The 27037-nt window shown below is 40.7% G+C and overlaps 1 protein-coding gene across 3 annotated transcripts in view; it reads left to right on the plus strand.

The window, feature by feature from the left end:
• Positions 1-27037, plus strand: part of LOC102303056 (plexin-A1) — a 315477-nt gene that overhangs the window by 275868 nt on the left and 12572 nt on the right. For 2 of the 3 annotated variants that reach the window (XM_042224566.1, XM_042224567.1), the window contains exons 21-30: positions 6315-6463; positions 11291-11388; positions 11746-11904; positions 13777-13843; positions 18625-18771; positions 19295-19454; positions 20801-20904; positions 20999-21095; positions 23510-23700; positions 26522-26691. In XM_042224566.1, the coding sequence (XP_042080500.1) occupies positions 6315-6463; positions 11291-11388; positions 11746-11904; positions 13777-13843; positions 18625-18771; positions 19295-19454; positions 20801-20904; positions 20999-21095; positions 23510-23700; positions 26522-26691 (1342 nt within the window). The remainder of the gene's footprint in view (positions 1-6314; positions 6464-11290; positions 11389-11745; positions 11905-13776; positions 13844-18624; positions 18772-19294; positions 19455-20800; positions 20905-20998; positions 21096-23509; positions 23701-26521; positions 26692-27037) is intronic. The other variant, XM_042224568.1, reaches the window with a different exon arrangement.

The raw sequence follows: 27037 nt of genomic DNA on the forward strand, positions 1-27037 counted from the left end.
ATATAATAACACGGGCACACGCAGCCACGCTACAGAGTAATGATACGATTACACTGCGGTCATGACACAAAGTCACAACACCTGCCAGGGAGCAGCTGTCAAACAAAACTACACAAGTGTTGTTTTTCAAAGTGCAACATTCTCAGGCCGATCGTTGCACGCGCAATCCTGACTGCGGTGACATTTCCAGGTACGTGTTTCTTCCTTGTCGCGTCGCCTCAGTTTAAGATGTTGTCATTTGTGTTTTTCACGAAACACGACTGGAGAAAGTTCCGCTATTTACAACAGTAGGCCGACAGGCGAGCGTTGAAGTCAACGGGAAGTCAACAGCGCTTGGTTTTCCTAGGAAGTGAAGCATGGCCTCGTTCCCACCCACCCTGAAAGCACCCCGCCCCGCCTGCTGCACTCCCAGCTGGCCTATAGAGGCAAGACAGCGCACATGGGCGGAGGAGCAGATGAAGTGGGCGGTCGGCTATCCCTGTGATTGCAAAAGGAAGTGTGTATGTGTGAGGCAGGGTTCTAACAGTCTTTAGGGGGGGACAGGACGCTTTGGATCAGTCATCTGTAAGAGGTGGATATCACACTGTACACAGCTATAGTGTACTGTATTAGCCATCATGCATACACACATTACAAACCCAACTGCTGACCGGGAAGCATCACTTCTATGGGTTAAAAGACCTGTTAAAGAGTCCCGTATAAAGTATATAGGCAAGAAAATGAATGCAAATGAACTTTCAAACCAATTCATGGTAAGGCATTGTTTACATGCTCCTTTGAGCACACTCAATGCTGTGGCATTTTTACACTTCACTTCCCAGACTTTGTGTTGACTGGGATCTTTTGTGTGTGTTTCTGTGTGTGTGTGTTTACTTATCAGAAACACATGAGCATTTTCCCAGGAAAGACATAGACAGACAGTCCTAACTGAAAGCTTTATCAAAAAGGAACGTTTTAAGCCTAATGTTAAAAGTAGAGAGGGTGTTTGTCTCTTGAAGTCAAACTGGGAGCTGGTCCACAGAAGAGGGGCCTGAAAGCTGAAGGCTGAACCTCCCATTCTACTTTTAAATACGCTAGAAACCACAAGTAAGTCTGAGAGCAAAGTGCTCTGCTTGAGTGATACGACTGCTATGAGTGTTACTATAAGATAAAATGGGGCCTGATTATTTAAGACATCTTATATGAGGAGGGGGTTAAATTTATTCTAACAGGGACCATATGAAAAGAAGCTAAGATGGGAGAAATATGCTGTGTCTGTCTAGTCCCTGTCAGTAATCTTGCAACAGCATTTTGAGCATTTCTGAAGGGAGTTTTTAGGACAACCTGATAATAACGGATTACAATAATTACTGTAATTATAATTACAGAGTGTTTGTTTCTGAAATCCAAACTGGAAGCTGGTTCCACAGAAGAGGGGCCTGAAAGCTGAAGGCTCTGCCTCCCATTCTACTTTTAAATACCCTAGGAACCACAAGTAAGCTACTAGTCGGACAGCGAAGTGCTCCATTACCATCAGTCCTTCTTTTTTAAGTCTTGCATAATGGAGTAGGCGTGTTTTGGCTCCAATGGATAGCTCTATTTGGACGACACTACAGCTGCCTTTTGTGTTGTAGATAGAGATCATAATATATTGAAATATTAGTGTGATGTTGGTAAACAAAAATATTCTCTCCATTTTTCTCATCACATTATATCAAGTGAAACATCCTGAATACTCTCTTTGGCATAAAGCCCTCATTTATTGTCAGCTGCAGTAAACATTGTCTTCTTGCAGAAAAAAATACACTTTTAGATGCAACAGAGCAGAAAATTGGAACTGAGCAACATTTTTTATATAGATATAAAATATCAGATTATTTGAACACCATACCCTGCAGTCACAAAATCTCACAACACATTTAATAATAATAATAATAATAATAATAATAATAATAATAATAATAATAATAATAAAACAGCACAAATCAAAAAGCTATATTTTAGGTTGTCAGAATTTTACCTGTGGTTAAGTTAGTTCAGTCGGGACCACTAAAGTCAAAAGGAGATTAATATTTCTGCCTGCATTAATTTAGATTTGGCAGCATGGCTCTGTTTACGGACCTTCTCAACCTTCCAAATGTGCATATGTGGAAAACATAAACCAGAGAGAGCAGCAGGTAGACTCAGCACAGAGGACAGGAGGCATCAAAAACAAGATGTACTCACTGGCCAGGTCAGATACCCCTTTTTCCTTTTCTCAGAATAGCTTCAATTCTTTATTCAGCAAGATGCTAGATCATTCTGCAGAGATTTTGGTCCATACTGACATGAAAGCATCATGCATTTATGTAGCCGATTTATTGGCTACACATCCATAATGCAAATTTCCACATAATCCCAAAGATGCTCTGTTAAATTGAGGTCTGCTGGAGTGTGCAAACCATTTGGGTACACTGAACTTATTACCATGTTCAAGAAATCATCTTGAGATAATTTGGGCTTTGAAAAAAAATGTGTTATCCTCTTGGAAGCAATCATCAAACAATGGGTACACTGTGCTCATAAGGAGATGGACATGGTCAGCAGCAGCAGAAACCATCCCCAGCACCTTTACACCACTAATACCATCCTGAACCAATGATACCAGATCATCATGGATCCATGGGTCAACAAGCTGTCTTGACCGTGAATGCACTCCCAAATGCAAGTTGCTGCCATGTGATTAGCTGATTATATCTTTGCTTTAATGAGCAGTTCAGCAAGTGTACCTAATCAAGTGGACAGTGAGTGTATATGACATTAGGTCAGAGAGGATGAAGTGGGGCGCTGGGGTGGATGTTGCAGATGGGCTGCATCTGTGGTCATTGCTCAAGAATCTTAAAAAGCGCTCTAGATGAGATTTGCTGATTTGATTTCTGGAAGTCATCAGCTGATGGCAGGTTGCCATTTAGGTTTGATGATCTGGTGGGATTACAGCTGAGCTTGACTTTGTGGCCTCTCTGAACAAATGCTGCACTTAAATTTTCATCAGTGAAAACCAACAAAAAAAGTTTCTAAATTATCCTCGATACTGATTTACAAAAAAAATCCAATCCAACAATCAGAGTCGGGATATTTCTATTAGCAACACTGACATTTTGTCTCTTGTGCTACTTGTGATTGTCGTATAACACACATTTTAGCGTGTAAAGGATGAGCATTTCACAAGAAATAAACACACTGCACAGTACAGGCTGATGGGTCCGTCATAGTTCAAGAGCCATTCATGGCCATGGCTGCAGCCGAGGAAAGGTTATGGCCCTGCTTTGAACTGCGCTCGAGGTTTTGTTATGTCTTGTTTTATATCAGCTGATCAGGAGGATATTTTTTGAAAGCGTATTTTCGCTAGGGCTGCCTGCTAAGATGCTTTTAAGCAGATTTACCCTTTGGCCAGTAAATAAGAGCCTGATTAATAGATAGAAGAGAGAAGAAGTGGAGTGGAAAATGAAGTGAGGACTTGAAAGAAAACCTACATCTAATTTGTGTCTCCTTGACTATTTTTCAAGCCATTTTCCTTCCCTGTCTTCTTGTCATTCTCTCCTTTGCCTTTATCTTTCATGCTGTGTCTCCCGTGCTGCCTTTTTTTGTCTTTTACCCTTATTCCCAATTACTTATACCCTCAATCCAATGTCTGCTTTCCATTCTCAGTTCTTTACTGCCTGATCTTTCTTCGTCTTTCCCTTTCTTTCCTTCATCTTCTCTGCTTCCTCTCTTCTCTATTTCTCTTGTGGACCAAACAGTCCAATAACAGCTGGGGGAAATTATGCATGAAAACTCATCCGTTGCTCTCTTAATAATTATCCACTCATGCAATTAATTGACTTTCCTTTCCAGGAACTTTGTTTTCTGTCTCTTGTTTCTGCTTTTCTCTCTCCCCAAGCAGGATTTCCATTTGAGATTCATTGTTTTTGGGCCTTTTTTCTGGATAAGTAAAGGCTGACATTGTCAGGACCACGACTCCAAGGAATGGATTTGGTTAACTAGGTTTTTAGCCCTGTCTGCAAGTTAAATATATAGTTTAGTGTTATCTTCAGATCTATGTATACCTGAATGCACTTAGTTACACATAGAATCATGCCGTTATTTTATGCTTTCTCACCCACACATAATAACGTGCCCTTCATTGAATATAACTAAATTGCTGATTGTGTCTGTGTCTTATCATGACTTAGTGTCTGTATATTCTTGTGATTCTGCATTTTGGTCCTCATTTACTTCCTTTGCAAGAATCGTTTTTTTTTTTAAATCATTGCTGACCTTTAATTCTCAATCCAGATGTCTAGCTCTTTTTCTAAGGTTGAGACGTTTTACCTGAAATCTCTGCAGTGGTTGTGCTTTCTGAAATGCTTTCCCTTCTTTGCCTCTGACAGGCACCTCATCTGACCCATATATAGATATCTATAGCACAGAATCATCTGTGTGACTATCCTTACACTCAGTGTTTTTTGATCACTGTTATGACTCTATCAGTTAGACTGTTACACGTGTATAGTTAGTCAGATTTTTTACCCTAGAACACTAATGGGAGTTTTGTAACACTATCCTTACACGTGGGTGAAAATCACCTGATATTAGTGTTCTTGATTAAAAGATAAAAGGACTTTCATCCATTGGCTAGGGCCAATATTTCACTTGCTACCAAACTACAGGTTAAGTTTAGTAGAAGATCCTGCTATAGGTTAAAATATACACTTTTACAACAGTTTTCATGAATATAACTCACAAACATCAATTTTATGATTGTTCACTTTTACAATAGTCTTACTAATGGCTACTCGCTGTGCTTCAGCAGCAACGTGATAATAAAATATTGTTTTCTTTCAAATACATACACATACATCAATACATATCCATGTAATCATGGATGCTAACATTGATAGTATATGCACATTTGGTGGTATAAAGTATGAGGCTTATAGTCTTGGTGGCATTACTGTTGAACAGCTCTAGCTCCTAAGCTGTTTCAAGCCAGAACCAATTAGCCACTGAAAAGTACATTTTAAGCTAATGGCTAATGGCAGAGGAGCGCGGCTAAAACCTTTTAAATATTACTCTTTCTCTGTCACAAAATAAACTTTTAAGTTATTTTCAAGCGAGAATGTAGCTGTGTAAGCTTCAAATATCTGCTCGATTTATCAAGATATCATATATTTCCAAACGTCTGTTACCCACCAGCTCCATATCACTAGAGCCAGCGAGAGTAGCGGACTCCCGGTACATCGTTTCGAACACACACACACACACACACGCACGCACGCACGCACAGCTACGCACGCACACACACACACACACACACAGCCCCGCAGTCTTTCACTACTCAGGTTAAACATGATATATAAGTCTCTTAGATAACTTCGAAATGTTAATTTTTGGTTTATTTCAGTGTTTTATTTGTTCCTGAGTAAATGGGTTTGGCTGAGTTGTAATTCAATTCAGAAGGAAACATTTTCACCGGGAACAAAAACAGCATGTTAATACGTGGAGATTCTGAAGGCTGCTTCAAAATGATCAGATTATATTTTAAATATTTGTTCAGTTCTCCTCCAAACCCCAGCAGCTGTCTGTTGTAACTTTTGAGTGTCTACTAAAGTAAAAATAAAAGCGTTCTAATTTCTCACCTGCTTATTTTTATTAAGGTATACATGTACACTATTTTTATTAATAGGGTAAATCGGTTTGGCGGAGATTAAAGTTAAGCTTCATAACATATTAATCACAGTTAAATTAAGAAGGGACGGCAGTAAAAACTCCGGACCTGTGACATCGTCAAGTACGCTGGTGTTCCAATTGTACAAATTGCGAGTCCATACTCGCGCTCTCAGCAAGTCCGGACTCGCCGAGAACGCGAGTAAGGACTCGCGTACTTGAGAAATGAGAAAGGGCCCTTGTCTCCTTACAGTGAAATCTAATTTACATTCTCCCACTGGATATTTAAATAAACCTGTAGCAACATAGGTAAAAAGGTTATGCTATGTCCTTCAATCGAGGAAGCTAGCTTATTGATTGATAAAAAGTCAACCTTTTCACTTCCACAATGTTTGCTTTTACATTGCAAAATTATATTTACAAAAGCTTGGGTTTATTTCACTCATTGTGGTAGTTACCATGAAATGAAGTGATCTTATTGTAAATTTCACCAGCTAAAGTGTTAGTATGAGTGATCAATTAAGACTAGCTACAGAGACAGATCCTTTGTTGTTCTGCTAACTGGGCAACTTAACACATGATGAAACATCAAGGCAGTGCTACTGTTCGGTCATACAGATAATAACCAATTATCTCTTCTCCATCGATAGCTTTCGCTGAGCTACAGACAGACATCCATGAACTAACCCAGGAGCTGGATGGAGCTGGGATTCCCTTCCTAGACTATCGGACCTATGCAATGAGAGTTCTTTTCCCTGGGATTGAGGACCATCCTGTGCTCAAGGAGATGGAGGTACGGGTCAGTACACCACCGACCAAACTTGAGACTGAAACAAACTAACAATGTATAATCAGCTACAGTAGAGGCTTTACTAACAAACTAACACCAAACATGGATACATACAGCTGCTGCTTTACTTAAAGTAGTTCACCTAGTTTGACAAAAGTTTGCCATAGAAGTATTCTGAAAATTCTGTTTATCGGTATTAAAACTGTCCCACTAGCTTTACTGCTGGAAACTTATGTAGCATTATCCCATGACACGTTTCATCAAAGGAAGGACTCTTAAAAAGCCTGAGATGTGACAAGAACTCCAGATGCTGAACACCTTAAAGCAATGACATAACCTATATTTTACCTACTTCGTCTTAATGTATTCAGCTTGTCTCAATGAATGTGAATGAATTTTCAAGAGCCATAGTATCATCATTAGTCGGATCTCAAGGGACAGAAACTCACCTTATTCTTTTGATGTAGATAAAAAGAGTTATACAGTAAGTATTGCTTTGAATTGACTGAAAAAGAATGTTATGTAAGACATGTTAAAAAAGATGCAGGAAAGGCAAAGGGGAACAAAGCAAAAAGAAAATTAGATTCACAGTTCCTAGGATTGTTGTTGGCATTATAAATCACTGTAAAGTTATTAAATGAACCAGTATATGCAAACTCCTTGCCAGCACAGCCAAATTGAAATAGTGAACCTGATTTATAAAGACGTCTTACCGCTGAGACCAAGGGAAGGAGAATTAATAGTATGTCAACATAAACTACTCCCCTCCAAAACTAAAAACCAGAGAGCCAAGTTTGCAATCAGCAGTATCATTAAGATGTAGAATCTGGTGCTGCTCCATTGGCTTTGATTGGAGCGCTGACTTTTTGGAGTCGAAGAGTAATTTGTTTGACCTTTTACAGCTTAATTTAATCGCTCTAATCCAGAACGTTGATTCATATTGTTAGAAATAAAATCCCCCTGGGTGGTGTCATAGCTGCCATTGGTATCTCTTTTTTTATTCCTTTCTGTGATTCACCCCGAGTTATTTTTGAAAGGCAACAATTTTGGCTATGAGCACAGACTATCAATCTGTATTTACAAACTACAGATAATGTTAAATCTGAACGAACAGAGTCCTTAGAGCATCTAGAACAGCAGGAATGTAGTAGTGGGAAATGTACTTTCTTTCTTTTGTTTCCTTCTTTGCTTTCCCTTTGTGTTTCTTTAACAAGACAGTTTAACAAATCTAAATTAGTTCCAAGTCAGAAATTTAATTAGGTTGAAAATCATTTTCTTTTGTCCCAGTGTTATTTGTATTGAAAGAGCAGCCTAACATAGATGTTGATTAAATATATATATATATATATGTATGTGTGTGTGTGTGCCTGTATATATATGATTTGAATATATGAAATTTGGTTCAATTTAGGCTTAACAGAGCATTTTATTAAGACACAGCAATGTGTTTCATTATGCCCATGATGGAATTAACAGCCGCTAACTGTTATAATCCCTGGCAGTGAGGTTAGATGAGAGATTTATCTTCATCAGAGCTTAATAAATCCAGGTATTTTGAAGGAAGCAAACCAGATCCAAAATGGAATCAGTTATTGGAACCGAGCCGCTACACAGATTGCAATTTCTGAAAACCCACTTTGCTACTATAAGGGCTAATATTCCAGTGTTTCTATTTTTCACTCATGGACTCTCCAGATCTGGAAGTGAGGCCATGCCAAAACCTGCATTCTTTCTTGTGATTTTCTTTCTCACATTTCTAAATTATAGTGAACATACTGATTGACAAGTTCCTGCCATAGGAGTGTGTAGAGTCCTTTGTTTTCTATATGAGAGCCACTCCTCCCATCGCAATACACCTTGATGACAAAAGTGCTCAGCTTGAGGCTTCTCGCCAACATTTCACCGTAGACCACAGTATAAAAGATGGACAGTGACATCATCTGCTGTTTTCTGAAGTTCCGTTAGGAAGCTTCAAGATGAGCATTTCTGCCGTTGAAGATAGGCAGGTCTGACTCTGAATCGACTTGCTGATTAACTAATGACTTTTGAGTCACAAGTCATTAGACCATGCATAATCCTCCATTTTTATATATTTTTAAATTTTAACATGTCCCAAAAGTTAAACTCATCAGGAAAGCATTTACCAACATTGTAATCACTTAATCTGAAGGTTGCCGGTTCGAGCCCCGGCTCCGACGGTCTCGGTCGTTGTGTCCTTGGGCAAGACACTTCACCCGTTGCCTACCGGTGGTGGTCAGAGGGCCCGGTGGCGCCACTGTCCGGCAGCCTCACCTCTGTCAGTGCGCCCCAGGGCGGCTGTGGCTACAATGTAGCTTGCCATCACCAGTGTATGAATGGGTGGATGACTGAATGTGTAAAGCGCTTTGGGGTCCTTAAGGACTAGTAAAGCGCTATATAAATACAGGCCATTACCATTTACCATTAAGGCAGAGGGCTGTGATCCCATGGACCTCTATAGCAGTGTTTCTCAACCTTTTGGAGCCACGGCACATATTTCACATTAGAAAAATCACAAGGCACACCACCAAACAAAAATGTCACAAAGACCATATTGATCATTTCCCCCCGCGCACCAGGTGTAGTGGAATTGGCTCAGGTTGTCTCCATTATACTTTTTTTGCTTTCTTCTGACCATTCGCATGCTAGGGCCTTCATCTGGGTCAAAATTAACACTTTTGACAGTGTTATATGTTTAAAAGTAACCTAGTCAGTTTTGAAGATTAACAATGGCTAACACTGAGCAGTGCTGGTTTTCTAACACTGGAATATTTCTATGTATGCTCATCACAGTTAGATTTACTGTACATTGTTTTAGGATTACATCACAAACAGAACATGTTTAAACTCCGTTTTCCATAATCCAAAATCCCAAAAGTGTGAGTACACCTTTAACTTTGGGTGTCAGGCAGGCACAGAGGTAAAAGGTGCTTACGTATTTTATTGTTATGTCTAGACTTCCTTCCGTAACCGTCTGTATTGCCCCCAGGGGTTGCCGCTGTAATCCAATGACTTGGGTAAACCAATGCTCCTAGCTTTATTGCACTGCGTGACTGCTCTCACCCTAAGCTTAACAGCCACGTGACACACCTACACACACACCTACACACACACATCCAAGCATACACACACAGTCTTGCAGATTTGTGAATCTACAAACCTTAAATCTATCTTGGAAAAATTGGTGAAGACCCTGCCTGCGTAGTATGTACATGCAACTCCATCTGTCTAATCTCATTCTATCTCGCTCACACTCCCTCTTTTTTCCAACACGCACACACATGCGCACACATTGCACTCACCATCCACCCTGGAGGCCGAGAATCTCATTTAGCACTTTACAGAGAGGCCCAGACACTTTATTATTGCATGTCGGAGGAGAGAAAGAATAGATGTTACAGTGGTACAAAAGGATGACGACAGAAAGTAGGAGAGAGAGGGGGAGTGGTAGATGTGATGTGTGTGTGTGTGTGTGTGTGTGTGCAAGGATGACACACAAAACCAAGGAGAGAGGGAGAAATTAAAACAAGAGAGAGAGAGAGAGAGAGAGACACCAATGATGCGAAACAGTCAAAAATAAGTGCGAGAGAGAGAATTAAAGCGATGAGGAAGATGGAGCGAGTGAGCGTCAGAAAGGCGTCTTCAGGGGGTTTCGCGTGTTGTTGATAAGTAGTGACAAGTGCCAGCCAGTGGAACAAGCAGGGTGCACCTCTGTACCCAACCCTGACACACACACACAGATACGCAATGCTGCTATGCCCTAATGCTTCATCCTTCCTCCATCTTTTCCCTCCCGCTCTGTTTGACAGAGGACTCCCTCTCATGCTCGGCTGGTTCAGGCCGGTCTGATTAGACTTTCGACATTCTAAGAAAGTTCCTCAAACTGATAAAAAGCCAGAGTTCCCCATGCGACAGCGGGTTATTAAAAGATTCAGTTAAGGGCGTTTAAGTAGTATAACACATTCAGCCCACTAGCAGGTGTGATTATACCAAACAAGTAGAGTTTAACCGCTAACATCGCAGACAGAGATAACGTGTGAGATGGCTAAAGCTCAGGACCGTAAATTCAAATTCTCGTCTTATCGATATTCAACTGGAGGATGCTTTGAGCCACGCGCACACACCCCAGACCCCGATGTCAAGAAGACAATCGTGTCAAAATTGTCCGCTGAAATCATCTGAAGTGGAACACGCCGCACGGCAGCACAGCAGGAGAGGAGAGTAGCCAATCAGTCTTACCTCGCTGTTTAACAAGCCAGTCTGAGCTCATCATATGTCTACTTGCAGACGTGTTCGGAATCTCTCTTTGCCCAGAGTGAGTCATAGATTCATTACTTGTACTGTGCGTATCGCAATCTTTTGTGATATTGTTTAAGGAATCCAAAGCTTGAGGAGTCCTATTATGCTTATTGGTGATTGTATGTTTTCCTTTTTGGACTACTAGAGCAGCTTTCAGTGTTTCACAATTCAAAAATAGCCCCCGAGTACATTCACTGTCTGAAACAAGCTGTTTCAGCACCCCTTCCCTTTTAAGCCAGCTGCTTTCTGATTGGCTGCCCCTCATCAACACAAGACTTAAATAGTAGGTTCGGGGAGCTTCTGTGCTCACAGCCAGCGCTATGTTCCTGGGACCATATAAGGAATATTCACTGATATCATACAGATCTACTAATTTTAAAAAGTCTTGGAATCAGAGCAGCCTGAAGCCTGGGCCTTTGCTTCACCGCTATTACTTTCACATACCTCTGACCTCATTATTTGAAGTGACCTCTCATGAAGCAGCCCTTTAACCCTGTCTACAACACCCAATGTCTCCAGGTCCCTGCCAATGTTGAGAAGGCGCTCACCCTGTTCGGCCAGCTGCTGACAAAGAAGCACTTCCTGCTGACGTTCATACGAACCCTGGAGGCCCAGAGGTTTGTCATTATTTACTCGTATATTTCATAAGTGTTCTTCCATTTTTGGTAATATGGTGGGAACGTGTGCTTTTACAAACATGAATGCATCAAGAAAAAAAGAAAAGAAAAGCAAAGGTATGTTTATGAAAGCAGTAACACATTTTAGGAGCTCTACAGTTACTGTAAGGAACTTAGCCAAATGTTTTATGACTAAACAGAGTTTAATTAAGATAAAATGTGCATTAATATTTAAATGAATTGCTATGAGGTTAACCTTGCGTACGTATTTCCAGGAACAATTCAGATGGGGCCAAACAAAAACAAGGTCAATCACTTGTAAAGGATCCTTTTTTAAAACATTGAATGTATTTGTAGGTCATTTTCGATGCGGGATCGAGGCAATGTGGCGTCTCTGATCATGACGGCCCTGCAGGGGGAGATGGAGTATGCCACCGGGGTCCTGAAACAGCTGTTATCCGACCTGATAGACAGAAACCTGGAGAGCAAAAACCATCCCAAACTGCTGCTAAGGAGGTGAGGAAGTAAAGCCAGCATAAACATATTATTTAAAAAGGGATATCTCTTTAATGTTTCTGTTTTCTTTTGTCTAATTTTACTTTTTCATTTCAAGTATTAGTTTACATCAAACTTAGACTGCAAATGGACCGAATCTATATTTCTGCTCACTTTGCTCATTAAAATCATCATCATCTTCCAGAAAAGCAATATTAGCATAACGGACAGTTATGCTAATATTAAGTGTTCAGTTTTGACAGTCCACCTTCTGAAAGCTGGAAATCAGCAGAATACCACAGGTTAACGTCTTAACCTGCAGGAAATCGTAGTTTTTAACCAGTCATGGTTAGCTAGCTTTATACACTCACACACCACTTTATTAATGCTGACATGTAATTCTCACAAATATCTGATCACATGGATCAGCTCAGAGCGCTTAGGCATGTAGACATGGGCGAGATGACCTGCAGAAGTTCAAAGTGAGCATCAGAATGTGGAGGAAAGGTGATTGTGATTTTGAGAAACTGCTGATTTGCTGGGACTTTCCCACACAAGCATCTCTCGGGTTTGCAGAGAACAGTCCAAAAGCAAGAAAATATTCAGCGAGCAGCAGTTCTCTGGGTGTACCAGATGTATGTGCAAGTTCTTTATCAAAATGGTGATATTTTTCATTCTGAAATAGAACTACTGCGATCCACAAATGTTCATGGGCTGTTTTACAAAAACGCATGATTCATTTTTGATTAAGATGCTAAATGACAGATATTTACTTGCATTCTTAAACAGAAAATCAGTTTCAGTTAAACTTTATGCTTGATTCTCAGAGAAGTTTCAGTGTGTCGGCTCAAATTTGGGTACAAAGATGTGAATTGAGTAGTTTTCAATTTTCAGTTTTTCGCAAATTTCTCAAATATTTGTATTTTCTTGTTTCCGTGACAGATGCTCTAATCAATTTGATAAGCACTCTATTGTCTACGGGGTTATACTTTTATTTCGTTAAACCATTTTTACGAAAGACTTACCACAAAAATCCTCATGTCCATGTCAGTTTTTTCGGATAATTCTTTGGAAATCAAGAGCAGCTCCTTCACTCCAACCAGACTTAAATACTGTTTTTGTAATGAGTACCATATGATGTCATTCTTTCTGCAGAGAGTTCAAACGTACAGCAAATACAAAAATGCTGCCAAAGCACAAAAACACAAGGGAAACAGAAAAAATGCCACAAAAGAAACAAATGGAAGTTTTTCGGAAGACAATAATGTGACGGACCAGCTGCGGAAGTGAAAAGCTAACAGAAAGCATCTTAAAGGCTTATAGGATCTACGATACTGTATCAATATTATATAATGCGAACAACCTTTTTATCTCTGTCACGACGAGATGAATCCTCCTCCTCTTTGAAGTGTGTCTCGCTGCGATCCTTTTGCTTTCTGTCACTTCTGCAGCTGTTCCGTCACATTTTTGTGTCCCCAAAAACACTTCTGTCGTGTTTTATAAAATGTTTTTTTCATTGTGTTTTATTTAACTTCTGTTGTGTTTCACATGCTTTTGCAGCGTGTTTCTGTTTGCTGCTGTTTTCTTAAGTTGCAGTACAGATTTGAAAAATTTCCATGTGATTTTGTCACAATGTAATAATGTAACACGTCAACTTTAATGGACTCTGGTGAAATGAACTTGATTGACATTCATTTACACTGAGTATATTTTCTTTAATGATTACTTATTTGAATAAATAAACCTTTAATAAAAGAATTGCTTCATGTTTATGAGGGCTGAGAATCTTTTCTTTTATCAGAGATATCAGAGCTCTGTTGGTCTGTTGTTGTTTCCTTTAAACGTCTCTTTTCAAGCATCGTGTTTCTGCCTTCTTTTCTCTGTTTGCATCAGAACCGAGTCTGTCGCTGAGAAGATGCTGACCAACTGGTTCACATTCCTCTTGTATAAGTTCCTAAAGGTAAGGAACGATCACTCGCATTAATAGTCTTAATTTAACGCTCCCGACTTATATTAATTCTTTATTCCATTTACCTCAGTGTGTTTTTATTTAAAAGCCTTTCTTGTTTGGCCTTCATGTTTTCTTCCCTCAGCAGTGCAGAACACATAAGAGTAAATCATCAAAGCCTCTAAGCAGCACCCTTTTCTTCTCTGTTTTTAATGACTTTTTTTTCTTTAGGTAAGCCCACAGATCTTCTCCCCTCACGTAATTTTACTCGTGTAGCTGACACATCCTCTCCACTGATCTTTTCTGTTGTTCTTTTAGCTCACATCTTCTCTTCCTCTGATCTCCCTTTCATCTGCCTCGTTTCTTGTTGTCATTGCTCCGCTGTCAGTCTCCTTTCTGCCTTGAGGTCGTTCGCCTCACCAGGGGCGGGACGTCGGTCGCGTTGTCCTCGCGCGTCGCCCTTTCCCTTTATCTTCTCCCGTCCGTCATCCCCTACTCTCTCTATTGCACAGCCGAGTGAGGCGATTTTCTTTTTTTTCTTTAATGCTTCTCTCGTCCTTCTCATTGGGTTTCCCCTTCTCCTTTCCACACTTTAATTACATACGGAAAGACTTGGAGCTGTCCTCATATGCCAGTATAATCCTAATCATATTAAGAGTGCAATGTGATAATTATTGGAGTCACAGCAGAAAAGAAAGTTGAGTAATTTTGGGAAAGAGAGGGTGGACTGTGTAGAAGATGGTGTTAAATTGCGCGTTAATCTCTCATTGTGATTAATCAATAACTGGAATATTACAGGAATAAGTCCTTAAATTCTACCAAAACAAACAACCGTAATTACCTAAACTGCTTTCATTGTCATCATTATTAATATTATTTTTATTTCTATAAAATCTCTAAATCTGGAAACTAATAAATACACAGCATTCAGTGCAATGTAGGAATGTGAGCCTCTTCCTCTCCCTGTACAGCCAGAGCCGTCATCATACCCCTAAAATGTAAATGTCAGGATACAATTAGGCTGCCCTAATGAAGGCAGCGTGCGGAGTAAAGGCAAATTTCATAGACAAGCATGCAGCGGCCGAGCAACTGAGGCAGAAAGCCGAAGCGTAATGCTGTAATGTATGCTCGCTCTGTCTCGTTAGCAGCTGCCCACCTAATTGGCCCAGATGCTAACGAGCTTCTTAAAGTGTGCAGCAATGGAATGACGGAGAGAAGAGGGGAGGGAGAGGTCAGAGATGGGCATCGGAGGTGGCGGAGAGAGGGGAGATGAATGGAGGTTGCGGGTGACAATTAGGAGTTAGGAAAATAGAGAGTTAAAGAGAAAGGCAGGGCAAAGATGTGAAAAGAGGGCAGAGAAAGGGGAAAGCAATGAAAAATAAGGATGACAGGAAGCAGGAGCAATTATTTGAAGTGCAAGTGAATAAAATGAGAAGGAAATTGTAAAAGAAAGTTAAAAAAAAAAAAAGCTGAGAAAATTGGGAGTAAAGAGTACAGATGTTGCTGACTGATAATTTAGTTTCCTAATTTGCCCAAGTTAGAAGCAAAAAATCTGACCCATCTTATCAGTCAGAAAACAGTTTAATTTTAGAACAAGCTAATGAACTAAGTTAAGCAATAACCATTATGTGTGTATTTAAGACCAGTTTGATGCTATGAATCACATCCTTCTATAAAAAGTCTTCCAAATATTGCCAAAACGTGGAACCACGCATAAAATCCCACACACTCCATGTCACATCAGTTTGCAAAGCATGGCTAAGGTTAGCGACACTAGCACAAGCAGAACATGATGGCCCTTTGCTCACACTGAGTGGTTATATTCTAGCTTGCTTTGTCACAGCCTTCATGCTGAGGTGGATTTTTTTTAGATTGAAGTACTGCAGAACCACGCTGGTTTGCACGATTGTCGTCTGTCGTACTTGTTGAAACCTTTTTGTAACACTGAGAGAATGATGCGGGCTTCTGACTTTAAAGGTACAGTGTGGTAAATATGACCACTAGGTGTCAGTAGTTCACAGATTGCCGTAAACTGAATTTCAAATACCTCCCAGTTCAAGTACACAATCAGTTAGTCGACTGTTTATGTCAGATGTTATTACGTGTCCTCGTTTCTGGAGGAGGCTGTAAAACTTTGTAATAGGACTCAGATACGAATTCTGTCTGATGACAGCGATGCTGATCCGAGTTGTTGAGGATATTCTGAACTTTTCTGTTGGTAAGCGCTGCTGTTTTTGCTGCTGTTAGTGGCTGTTAGTGGCTGTTAGTGGGATAGATCTAGCATTGGTGGACTTTGACGCTCAATCAACATAAGCAGCTGTTGTTGTTTTAGCTGGCTAGTTGGCAACTGTTTGGAGAAGGAAGGGTCACATGTTTAATCTGCTGACAGTAAATAATTGTGACAGTATTGGGAATAACTAAGGATGTTTATTCGTATTTCCATGTATTAATGCTCTGACTTCAGTTTAAGAAGCTTGATGTGTGGCATTTTATCCAGATGCAGGTCCCGTTGTCTCTTTCGCTTCTTTGGTGAAAGGGACGCCTCTCAGATGATAAAACATAGGTACGATCCTTCATATCTTGAGTTTGAAGGTGCAGGCGCTGATTAAAACACCTACCGGTTCTCTTCGCCTCCACCATTGGTGTACTACATATGTGACCACAAAAAAACACAATTAGGTGGAACGGCGATGGCCATTTTAGCCACTGTATTGAAGACAAACCTATACTTTTTATTTTTTACATTGGACTTTGCAATGTAATGTGTGAATATATATGAGGGAAATAGATGAAAAAGTAAAGAAGGAAGATGGTGTAACAATAAAGAACTGAGGATTTTTATTATGGTGGAAAAGAAGGAAAAAAGGACGCAAGGGAGGAATGCACGCGCTAGAAAGAAAAAGCGAGTTGTTAAGTGTGCTTGAAGGTGAGACGGATAAATTAGTACTTTCCCCTGCTCTCAGCTGGACCTCATGCATCTCTAGCAGACGCACACGCGCACACAGTCTGAAGTGTCTCCCTGAGCACTGCGCGGTCGATCATTAAACTCTCGTCAGGATGAGTATTGGCTGTGATGTGTCCTCTCTCTCTCCTCTAAACTGCCGCTACTTCATTCGCAAGTGTTTTTCCTTGGGCCCAAGTGATGACTAATGACACTATTGATTGGCAAGTGTCTTTGATGGAGCGGAGAGTGGGCAACATATTTATAACATCTATGTCTGGTCGCATAAGCTCGGCTCCGAGAGAAGGCTGAAAAGATTTACGTAACGCTGCTTTCAGCCTCCCTCTGGAACAAAAAAAAGGAAAGATGTTTACATAACACCACTGTGTCCTTCACATCTTGAGACGTCATTCCGGGTAGGTCTGAAATTTCATCTCGTTCGTTTACAGATCATTGACAGTGTTAGAAATTGCCAGGATTTGTTAAAGAAAGCCAGAAATTCAATCACTAGTAACTAATTTAACTAAAGTTTTTTTTTTTTTGATGATGATGATGATGTGTGTTTTGCATAATTGAGGAAACTCTAAAAGTTGCTTTTTTGATTTCACGCTGTAAACATTTTGAGGCATTCCTTATTCAGAGGTAGAAAATACGGGAAGAACCGTATGACAACAAAGGAGGGAGAAAAGCAGCTGCCGCACCTAATTTATCGCCTCTGACTGCTCACCACGGCACAGAAAATTGCATCTGAATTTGAACGTCTGGGGAAACCAAATGTAAAATCCTTGGTGCCGTTTTATCGGACACACACGGACAGAGAGGCTATAAAGGGGGGAGTGAGAGGGAAACGTGACTGTGAAGAATTCTTTTTCATGCAGTTTTCCAGCCATGTCAGTCGCCGGTCAGCACGGTCCGTGATGCATTAACTTGGATGTTACTCTGCACACAATTACAGAAATATTCCATCTCCAGTTTGAGCAAATGAATCCTGTTTTTTTTGTTTTTTTTAAGTTTTCACCGTCAAGCTCTTTAATTATTCATGTATTTTGTCACCCTCTTCTTGAAAGATGAACGGATAAGTCACGATTCCAAAAGTGTTCATTAGGTACACCTTTTCAGCTGCTCATTAACACAAATATTTAATCAGCTAGTCACACAGTAGACTAAACTGCTGAAGTTCAAAGAGAGCATCAGAAGGAGGAAGAAAAGTGAGTTTGACGTAGTTGTTGGTGCCACACAACCATCTCAGGTCCAGAATGATCCACCTGATCAGTCCACTCAACCCAAATGTCTGGGATTTGGTGGAATAGAAGATTTCCCACCATGGATGTATTCTGTGTGATGCTGTCATGTCAGCATGGGCCAAAATCTCTGAGGAATGTTGAATGTATGCCACAAAGGATTGAGGCAGTTCTGTAGGCCAAAAACCCCAACAACCCACTACTGGGAATGTGTATCTAATGAAGTGGCCACTGACCGTAAATTCTACCCAGTTTTTGTTGTTTTTAATTGCTCTCCAGACACTTGCAAAAACACACACTTACCTCATTTACTCATTTATGTGAGCGCCTTACTACACACAGCATTTTGCATCGCTGTTATTAATTTACACATTTAAGTATTCCCAGTGTCTTCAGAGTAGCAAACGTTCTTAGGAACCAGATTTAAATTGAATCACTGTGTTTATTAAGTTCTGTTAGGGGTTTTGTTTATTTTCATTTTAAATTTTGGGGGGATTTTTGAATTATTGGGCGGTTTTCCCTCTTTAGGACTGTTTCTGACATAAAAGAGAAAAATCGCGCTGTGTTTGATCTCCAGATAACTCGTCTGTTTCTGCCTCGTCTCTCGCCAGGAGTGTGCCGGGGAGCCTCTTTTCATGCTTTACTGTGCCATCAAGCAGCAGATGGAGAAGGGACCCATCGACGCCATCACAGGAGAAGCCCGCTACTCCCTTAGTGAGGACAAGCTCATCAGACAACAGATTGACTACAAAACACTGGTCAGTAAACTCGCTGTGTCTCGAGGCCCGTTTCATCTGCTCGGGACCGAATCATTCGATTTGTTAAGTTTTAGTCACATGAGAGTCTAAACAGTCAGCTGCTGAAATGCGGGTTGTTAAAGCGTGCGGTGCATTTGGAGGGAGTTGGCCGTGGACCGTCCCATTTGCTGCCCAGTGTTAACAAAACAGAACTATTCAGGTCTAGCTTGGAAACATGCAGGCAAACCTACTCATCAGCGGGGTCTGCTACAGTTGTTTTGGTCCGCTCCCAAGTGCAAATGCCGAGTTATTATGTTCTCAAACTGCCTAAATAGACGAGGGATGTGTCCAGGTTTGAAAATGAGCTGCTGTAAACAAACTGGGTGTGAGAGTGATGCTGGACAACCTGAACAACCGTTTACACCATTCAGCTAACCAGTGCTCATTGTTTGCAGCGCTCTTGACATATTCCTGATAAAGCCTAATTTCTTTTGTCTTTTCCATTTTTCTTCCATTTTTATGCTTTTTTAAAAAATGTTTCCAGACGCTGCACTGTGTAAATCCAGAGAATGAGAACGCCCCGGAGGTGACAGTCAAGTGTCTCAACTGCGACACTATCACTCAGGTCAAAGAGAAGCTGCTCGATGCCGTGTACAAAGGCAGCCCCTATTCGCAAAGGCCAAAGGCTTCTGATATGGACCTGGGTAAGACATGCAGGACTGTATGTGCAGGCTTAATGAGATAAAATCAAATAAAAGCCGATTCATTTGTTTTTTTCCAGTCATTTTGTTTAGACGTCTGCAATAAGAATTGTATAAATCCAGTAGTCGGGTGAGATCAGTGCACTGTAGCTCATTGTCCCATTTTAGCTTTAATGAACATACTACATTCAGCGATGCCTTTAAGCCCAGATTGCCATGACGTTAATCTGAAAAACTTTTTTGATGACTTAAAAGCATTAGAAAAGTCTAGAAACCCATATATATGTATGTAATATATGTGTATAATTTAAATATACATTCAATTCAATTTTATTTATACAGCCCCAAATCACAACAACAGTCACCTCAAGGCGCTTTATATTGTAAGGTAGACCCTACAATAATACATACAGAGAAAAACCCCGTATGAGCAAGCACTTTGGCGACTGTGGGAAGGAAAAATTCCCTTTTAACAGGAAGAAACCTCCAGCAACACCATGCTCAGGGCGGGGCAGGGCCATCTGCTGTGAACGGTTGGAGTAAGAGAAGAAAGACAGGATAAAAGACATGCATAGATCAGATCTTAATGGGCAAAAACTGATATCTGTATCAATATGGACTTAGTGATGTGTTAGGAATGAAAGGATGCCACATTGTTTGATGGAAATAAAAGTGATCCAGCAGGCTTGTCCATTTTGCCGAAACTTAAAATGACTAACTCAGTAGTTAGTATGGCCCGCACATTCTTGTATGCATACCTCACAACTAAGAAGTTTAACTTACTTGATGCAGCTCTCTGATTAAAATGCGTTTCTTTAATTATTATTATTATTTTTTTTGGTGTGACAGCAGTTTATCCATCCAACAGATTAAAATATCTCGAGCTTTTACCATAAAGAACCCTGCTCTCATTTTAGCCCCTCCCTCAGTGACTCGGGTTGCTGCTAACGTTGCTTGCTTGCTGCACGATACTGCAGAGTAAGCATGCGGCATCATTATCTGGACTTTTAATGTTGCAAATAGCCACTCAGTAAGAAAAACCAATAAGCTTAAAGAGAATAAACTGCTCTGTGGAAATGAGGCAAACGACAGAGTATCAATTCTCTGTTGTTCTCGGGAATGTTAAGTCCAGGGACTTTTCTCACATTGGATACAGGCTTTTGATCAATTGTTAGTTGCTTTAATGTAATTTTGCAGTGTAAAATTTAATAAACCTACTACCTCTTTTACATTGAAAATATAAAAAACACAAATGCAAAATGATGGCAAGTGATACACAGTTTCATGACACACACATGCAATTTGTGTTTGTGCTTTTTGCCATCAACTCGGCTTTCCTCTTTTCAAAGAATGGCGTCAAGGTCGGATAGCCAGAATCATACTGCAGGATGAAGATGTCACAACTAAGATTGACAACGACTGGAAAAGACTCAACACGCTGGCTCACTATCAGGTACACGAGCACAAAGCAGAACAGACGTCAAGAGCCAGCAAGAGTAATACACTGAATATTTTGGTGGTGTGTGTGTATTGTTTTTGTTGTGCAGGTAACAGATGGTTCAGTGATTGCCCTGGTGCCAAAGCAGAACTCTGCCTACAACATCTCCAACTCCTCCACCTTCACCAAAAGCCTCAGCAGATACGGTACGGCTCCCATTCCCACCGTGCCTCGATCCTGTTTAAATCAGTCTGTCAATGATCCCCATTTCTCTGACCGCTCGCCTCCCCTCAGAGCCTCTAACTCGCTTTCATTCAGTCTTTGTCTTTGTTTGTCATGGCCATGATTGGGGTACTTTTTTTTTCTTCTTTTTTTTTTTTACCTCCATCTGAGTGAATGGCAATCCTTTTTATCCACTGCCATCAGCGCAGGCCAAGGCTATTCCACGGCTATTTCCAAGCAGTCCATAAATGACAGGCATTAAAGTAGACACCTCGATCCCCAGCTGACAGAGTGAAAAAGAGATAGAGAGAGAGAGAGAGAGAGGACACGTAGCAGTCAGATAGGCAGAGCCCCAGCAACAGTATGGTATTTTCCACTGGAAAATTAAACCATTTAGAGGATAAATTACTCTGAGGTGAGAAAAAAAACTGAACCCTCATCTGATGCTGAGTGGGTATTAACCCTCACACATGCACAGCTGCTATCATTGCCGCTGATCTGCTGTAGCCCCAAATCAGTGTGGCTGTTCTCCAAAAACGCCTGTGCCAAAAAATGAAATGTTTAGGTTAGAATTTGAATTTTTTTATTTTTTTGTGTGTGTTTTATATGGAAATGGAAAATTGACATGCTAGTTTTTCTGCTGAATGTCGACTCTGATGTCAATTGCGCGACCCGAAAATAGTGGAAAAGTCAGATGTGTCCTTTTTCCCTCAAATGTAGCATTCAGAAAAATAGTGCTGGTCAAAGTGTTTATTTTCAATGACAGCTGTTCGCAAACTGTATTTCTAGCATACCTCATGCCAAAATGAAAAAGCTAAAAAAGATTCATGCCCAACTTTCCAACAATTATTTTATTGAGCATCAGCAAATTTCTTCTTATTTAATATGAAGCATTCATTGTATTTATTCATACTTCGTATTTACTTCATATATTTCACCTGGCTGTCATGACAACTTATCCAAGATGTAACCCTTTTACGTCACATCAAAAAAAGTGGTCCCAGTTTGGAGCCTGGTGGGAGGCCTATTTTGTATGTTTGAAAGGTTAATATATTATTAACTTAAACACACTGTTGTCAGGATTCCACACGTTGTTTAAACTGACTCCTTATCTGAAATTGTATTTTATGCTTTTAAGGCAAATAAATAGCAGTAGAAAACTGCTGCCTGTTTACACACCAGCATTCTGTCTCCTTGGAGTCATATTTCTTGCCACCTGATGAATGCATGTCCAATATTCACCCTCCTTGCAGCTCAGAGTCTTCACCTGCTGATAGAAATATTTGACCTTTAACTTCTAAATCCAGTACTATTCAAAGCTACATGTTGGCAGGTGTAGAAATGTGTTTTTTGCAGGGCATTTTTACAGCATCTGCTAGAGAAAATCAACACAACCACAAAACTCGATAAGCTGATAGATATTACCGAGGGTTTAACAGCACAAGTGGCCCATATTATATGCAAGTAGACGTATGATTAACTGAAATACGGGAGTACCGACTAAAAATTCTTTCTCACTGCAAATATGCCAGTTTCTATTGATTCTACTTGGAACAAAATAAATGGTTTAATCAGTGCATCACACAACACCTACACTGTTTGAGAATGGCATTATTGAGGACCTGTTTCATTTCTGAACCTCTCTTGTAGTGAACTATCTCACACTGCTGCAAGGCTCCAGCTATTTTGCTCCACTGTGAAAAAAAGTTTGGTTAAAAAGTCTCTTTGACTGTGTCCCTTTTGTTTGTTATTATGATCCTGTTGGTGTGCCTCGTGCATGAATGTGTGCATGTAGCGGGGTGTTATTAGAACAGGCAAAATTGTTGGCCACCAATGGTCATGATGAGCTTGGAATCAAAGCCACTCAGCACCCCACTGGCAAAAGCAACAGCAGCGCTCTACACCATCCCACTCAGCCTCATTCACTCTTCTATCCCATGCACTCCCATTACTCTCCATTTCACCCCTCTCTCCTGACCTTTTTGACTCTCCGTCCATTTCGCTCGCCCACTCCCCCTTTTTTTTCCCGTCACCCCCCTCCACCCTCCCCATATATTTACTTCTCCTCTATCATCTACACTCCTTACTTTCCTTTCACCAAGCATGTGGATGGTTACACACATCAGCATCTTTGGTCTCGCCACCTCTTCTCTCCAGTCCAGCTTTCTACCCCAGAAACAAGAGATATTCAGCAGATATTGTGCACCTTACCTCCCTGGCACATTCCCTCCCCCCATCCTACATGAAATAGTCACAGATTTCTTCTTGCTTTATTCCAATCATGACACTCTCACAATGAATAATGAACCAGACACAGATGGTAGAGATTCTGGGTCAGTTAAACCATTTTTGAGTATTTTCAGTAATTCTACAGTAATTCTGTTTTTGTCTCATTTAGAGAGTATGCTGAGGACGGCCAGTAGTCCAGACAGCCTACGTTCTCGAACGCCCATGATCACCCCCGATCTGGAGAGAGGAACCAAACTGTGGCACCTGGTGAAAAACCACGACCACTCAGACCAGAGGGAGGGCGACCGGGGAAGCAAGATGGTCTCTGAGATCTACCTGACCAGGCTGCTGGCTACAAAAGTAAGGGGCAGGGGTGTAAACAGCACTCTCTTCTTTTTTATATATATATTGATTCTAGTCAGAGTGGAAAAACCTCTTAAACAGCACTTGAAACCATCAGGGGGACACTAAAACCTAATAGTAAAACTCTTCTTCAGCATTTTCAGCTCTTTCGTGCAGAGTGATTCACCTCACCTATTTAAAAGGAGAGGAAGCTTCTAATACAGAGTGTCCCCACATCTTTGAGGGGTCTTTATCTTTATCTAATTACATCATCACAGACATTGATGAGAATATTTATGCAACTAGCAATTGGTTTGTCATCACAGGAGATCAGGTCAAAGACCCACTACATTCACAGATTGAAACTTCACAGAACAGACCCACAAGGTAGAAAATTAGAAGGCTTTTTGCAAGCCCACGCAGGAGACAAGGGTTGGCGAGGGGATGAATACTTATATCAGTGTCTGGAGGCACTGAGAACCCAGTATACAGCCATTCTTGTTACACACATAATGAGTAAGAACATATACTCCAAAAGTGTAAATATGCTTTGGGTCTGGGGATACAGTAAAGAGTAAAATCTGAGACATTACACAGCCTGTGCAGACAGATGGATTTATTAAGATAGGAGCTTATCTGTTCCAGTAGAGAATAGACAGACAACAAGGGGGGAAAACACAGCTGAAATGCTTTCTGTGTAGACAAAACATAACGCCGGGCTGAACAGATGGTCCCCAGTTCAGTCTTAGAGAAGTTGAGCCGAAGGTAGCCATCCATCATGGTGTTTGGGTGGGCTGAGGTGTGCTGTGAGACAGCTCGTTAGGAAGGTACAATAGCTGGGTATCGTCAGACAAGAGTAGGGGGACCAAGCACCCATCCTTGTGGTACGCCAGTGGAAGGAAAGTGACAGGACACAGATAGAAGTGCAGTTTCAGTGGTTGGTTTTGTTTTCCGAGAAGAGTTTTGATAGAAAATTAGTAGGCATGTATGTAGTCCCTCTCTTTAAGTGTTAATAACTCTGTCTGAGTCTTTACATTGGGCGAGATTGCTTCAAAGCCTTTATTGTACATGAAGCAAGTGAAATGTACTGACTAAATGTGTTACCGGTGAAGCTAAACATACTCGTAACCATTCCCTCCATCTTGGAATCTTGCATTACAAAACAGGCCGCCTGTCTTTGCCCCTCTCCTTCATTGTCTTTCAGTTCACCTTCTCCTTTCTAATTGTAGGAGGGGAGAGGGAAATGTAGCAATGGGCAGCAGTTACAAGCAAGCTGGCTTTTCAATTTCCAGTGGTAATAAGAAAAAACAGATTAATAAAAAGGTGGGCTTGTGGTGCAGAGGGTAGGGAGGCAGATACACAAGGTGTCAGGAGACGAGTAATTTGTTGAGGGATTGAAGATTTGGCGATGTATGATGAAAAAAAAACTGAGAGGCAAATGCAATTCAGAAGCTCATCTTGTCCTTGTCTCTCTTATGGCTGCCTTTCCAAACCCGTTTGCCCTGGCGTCTCGTCTATGCAGATCTACCTGCTTTCATTCACAAGCATTGCAGGAATAATTCCTGCTCCATTTTGCAGCGGCTGACTAAATATGATCCCGACATATATTTCCTCAGTAATAGATTCTGCCAGATGGAGAAGTCGGGGTGACAAATGTGGTGTTAGGGAAATTAATTTAGCTACATTTGAGGTAATTATGTTGAGGCATTGTCATTGGAGGAAAGCGCTATCCAAATCCAAGAGCCGGGGTTCTGGTTTGTGATTCTGCAGCGCTTAGTCAGCAGAGCAAGTAAGTCTCACAGCCAGAGTTATCGCTGTGATTCCCACTGGGGCCATTCATAGTAACAATGTACACGCTCGAGGCCCATTCAGGTGCTGTGGATACAAGTAGCTGGAAATGGTACATTATATTCTGCTTCACAGTGCCATGAAACTGCTTATGTTGACGCTGGCTTCCTGAGCTCTGAGATATTCCTCCTTTCTAATTAATAGTCAGGCTGATTTGAAAGGGAAGCATATGTGGGAATGTTTTTAATCCTAAGAAATTATTGCACACATATGTAGAGAATCAATAAAAGTTAGGAAAAAAAACCCCAAAACAAACATTGAGCATAGAGTTACCTGATCCAGCTCTTCATACAGATCTGCTGATGGCTCATATGAAAAGTGTTATTAACCCACTCTGCAAACCACTTCCACCCCAGCTCCTCTATTTCAAGTCATGTTCGCTCTTATTGACTGCTGCACTGCTCTCCTTGCCTTTTGGCTTTCTGTGTATGCGTTTAGAGCGGTGAGGAGGTCCCAGAACAGAGGCACACTTCCATATATAAATTACAGCCACTAAAATAACAGTCCTCTTGTGACTAAAGTGGTTCTGACAGAAATATCAGAAAGGTCAGAGCGATTACCATAATATGGGAACACCACCTGTACTAAAATGTCAGAATGCTTGTTCAACATAAGAGTGCAGCTTATGCTTGTATATAATCATCATTAATATCAAAGACCTCTAAGCCATTTTGACCGGTGTGGTGGGAATCACAGCAACATTTAAATAAGACTTTCAGTGATTGCCTATAGACTAAAAACAACCCGACAGTGTAGTGAAACTGTTGAGAAAAGTAAAAAAAAACTAAGTACATCCCATAGAAATTAAAAGTAGCAGCCAGATGTTTGATCAGCAAGTGTGAGCACCTCTATGTTAGCAGAAGTTTAGTCAGTTTGTTGGTCTGTAATAACCTCTCGAAATTATTAAAACAGTTGATATTACAGCTACAATTACTGTTAAAATATTCCTTACATTTCTTTTTTAAAGTACACCCTGATTTCCTTCATTTAGGGTACGTTACAGAAGTTTGTGGACGACCTGTTTGAGACCATCTTCAGCACAGCCCACAGAGGTAGCGCGTTGCCCCTGGCCATCAAGTATATGTTTGACTTTCTGGACGAGCAGGCTGACAAACACTCCATCACAGACTATGATGTACGACATACCTGGAAGAGCAACTGGTGAGTCAGAAATCTGTAGCCGCTGAAAAACTAATTCAACTTAAATGTAAAGTGTTCTCGAAACCGGATGTAACCCTGTTCGGTTCAATCAAATTTCACCTCCAGCGTAATGAGATCTTCAGGTGCTTTTCACGTTTGGCCCTGGTGACATTTGCGCTGGAGTCTAAATCTCGCTGAAAATGACTGCAATCAAAGTGCATTTCAAAGAGATTTGAATGGATGCCAAAATATAGTAATAATCGCAGTGTCTGCAAAGTAAATATCCTTGTAAACAATGCTGCACTGAATTAAATCGATACATCCAAGTCTGCAAAATGTATAGAAAAATGTAAAAAATGCTGTGTTG

Source organism: Haplochromis burtoni, unplaced genomic scaffold (genome assembly GCF_018398535.1).
Source record: "Haplochromis burtoni strain Fernald_Lab_line unplaced genomic scaffold, NCSU_Asbu1 Contig_141, whole genome shotgun sequence".
In the NCBI taxonomy this organism is placed as follows: domain Eukaryota; kingdom Metazoa; phylum Chordata; class Actinopteri; order Cichliformes; family Cichlidae; genus Haplochromis; species Haplochromis burtoni.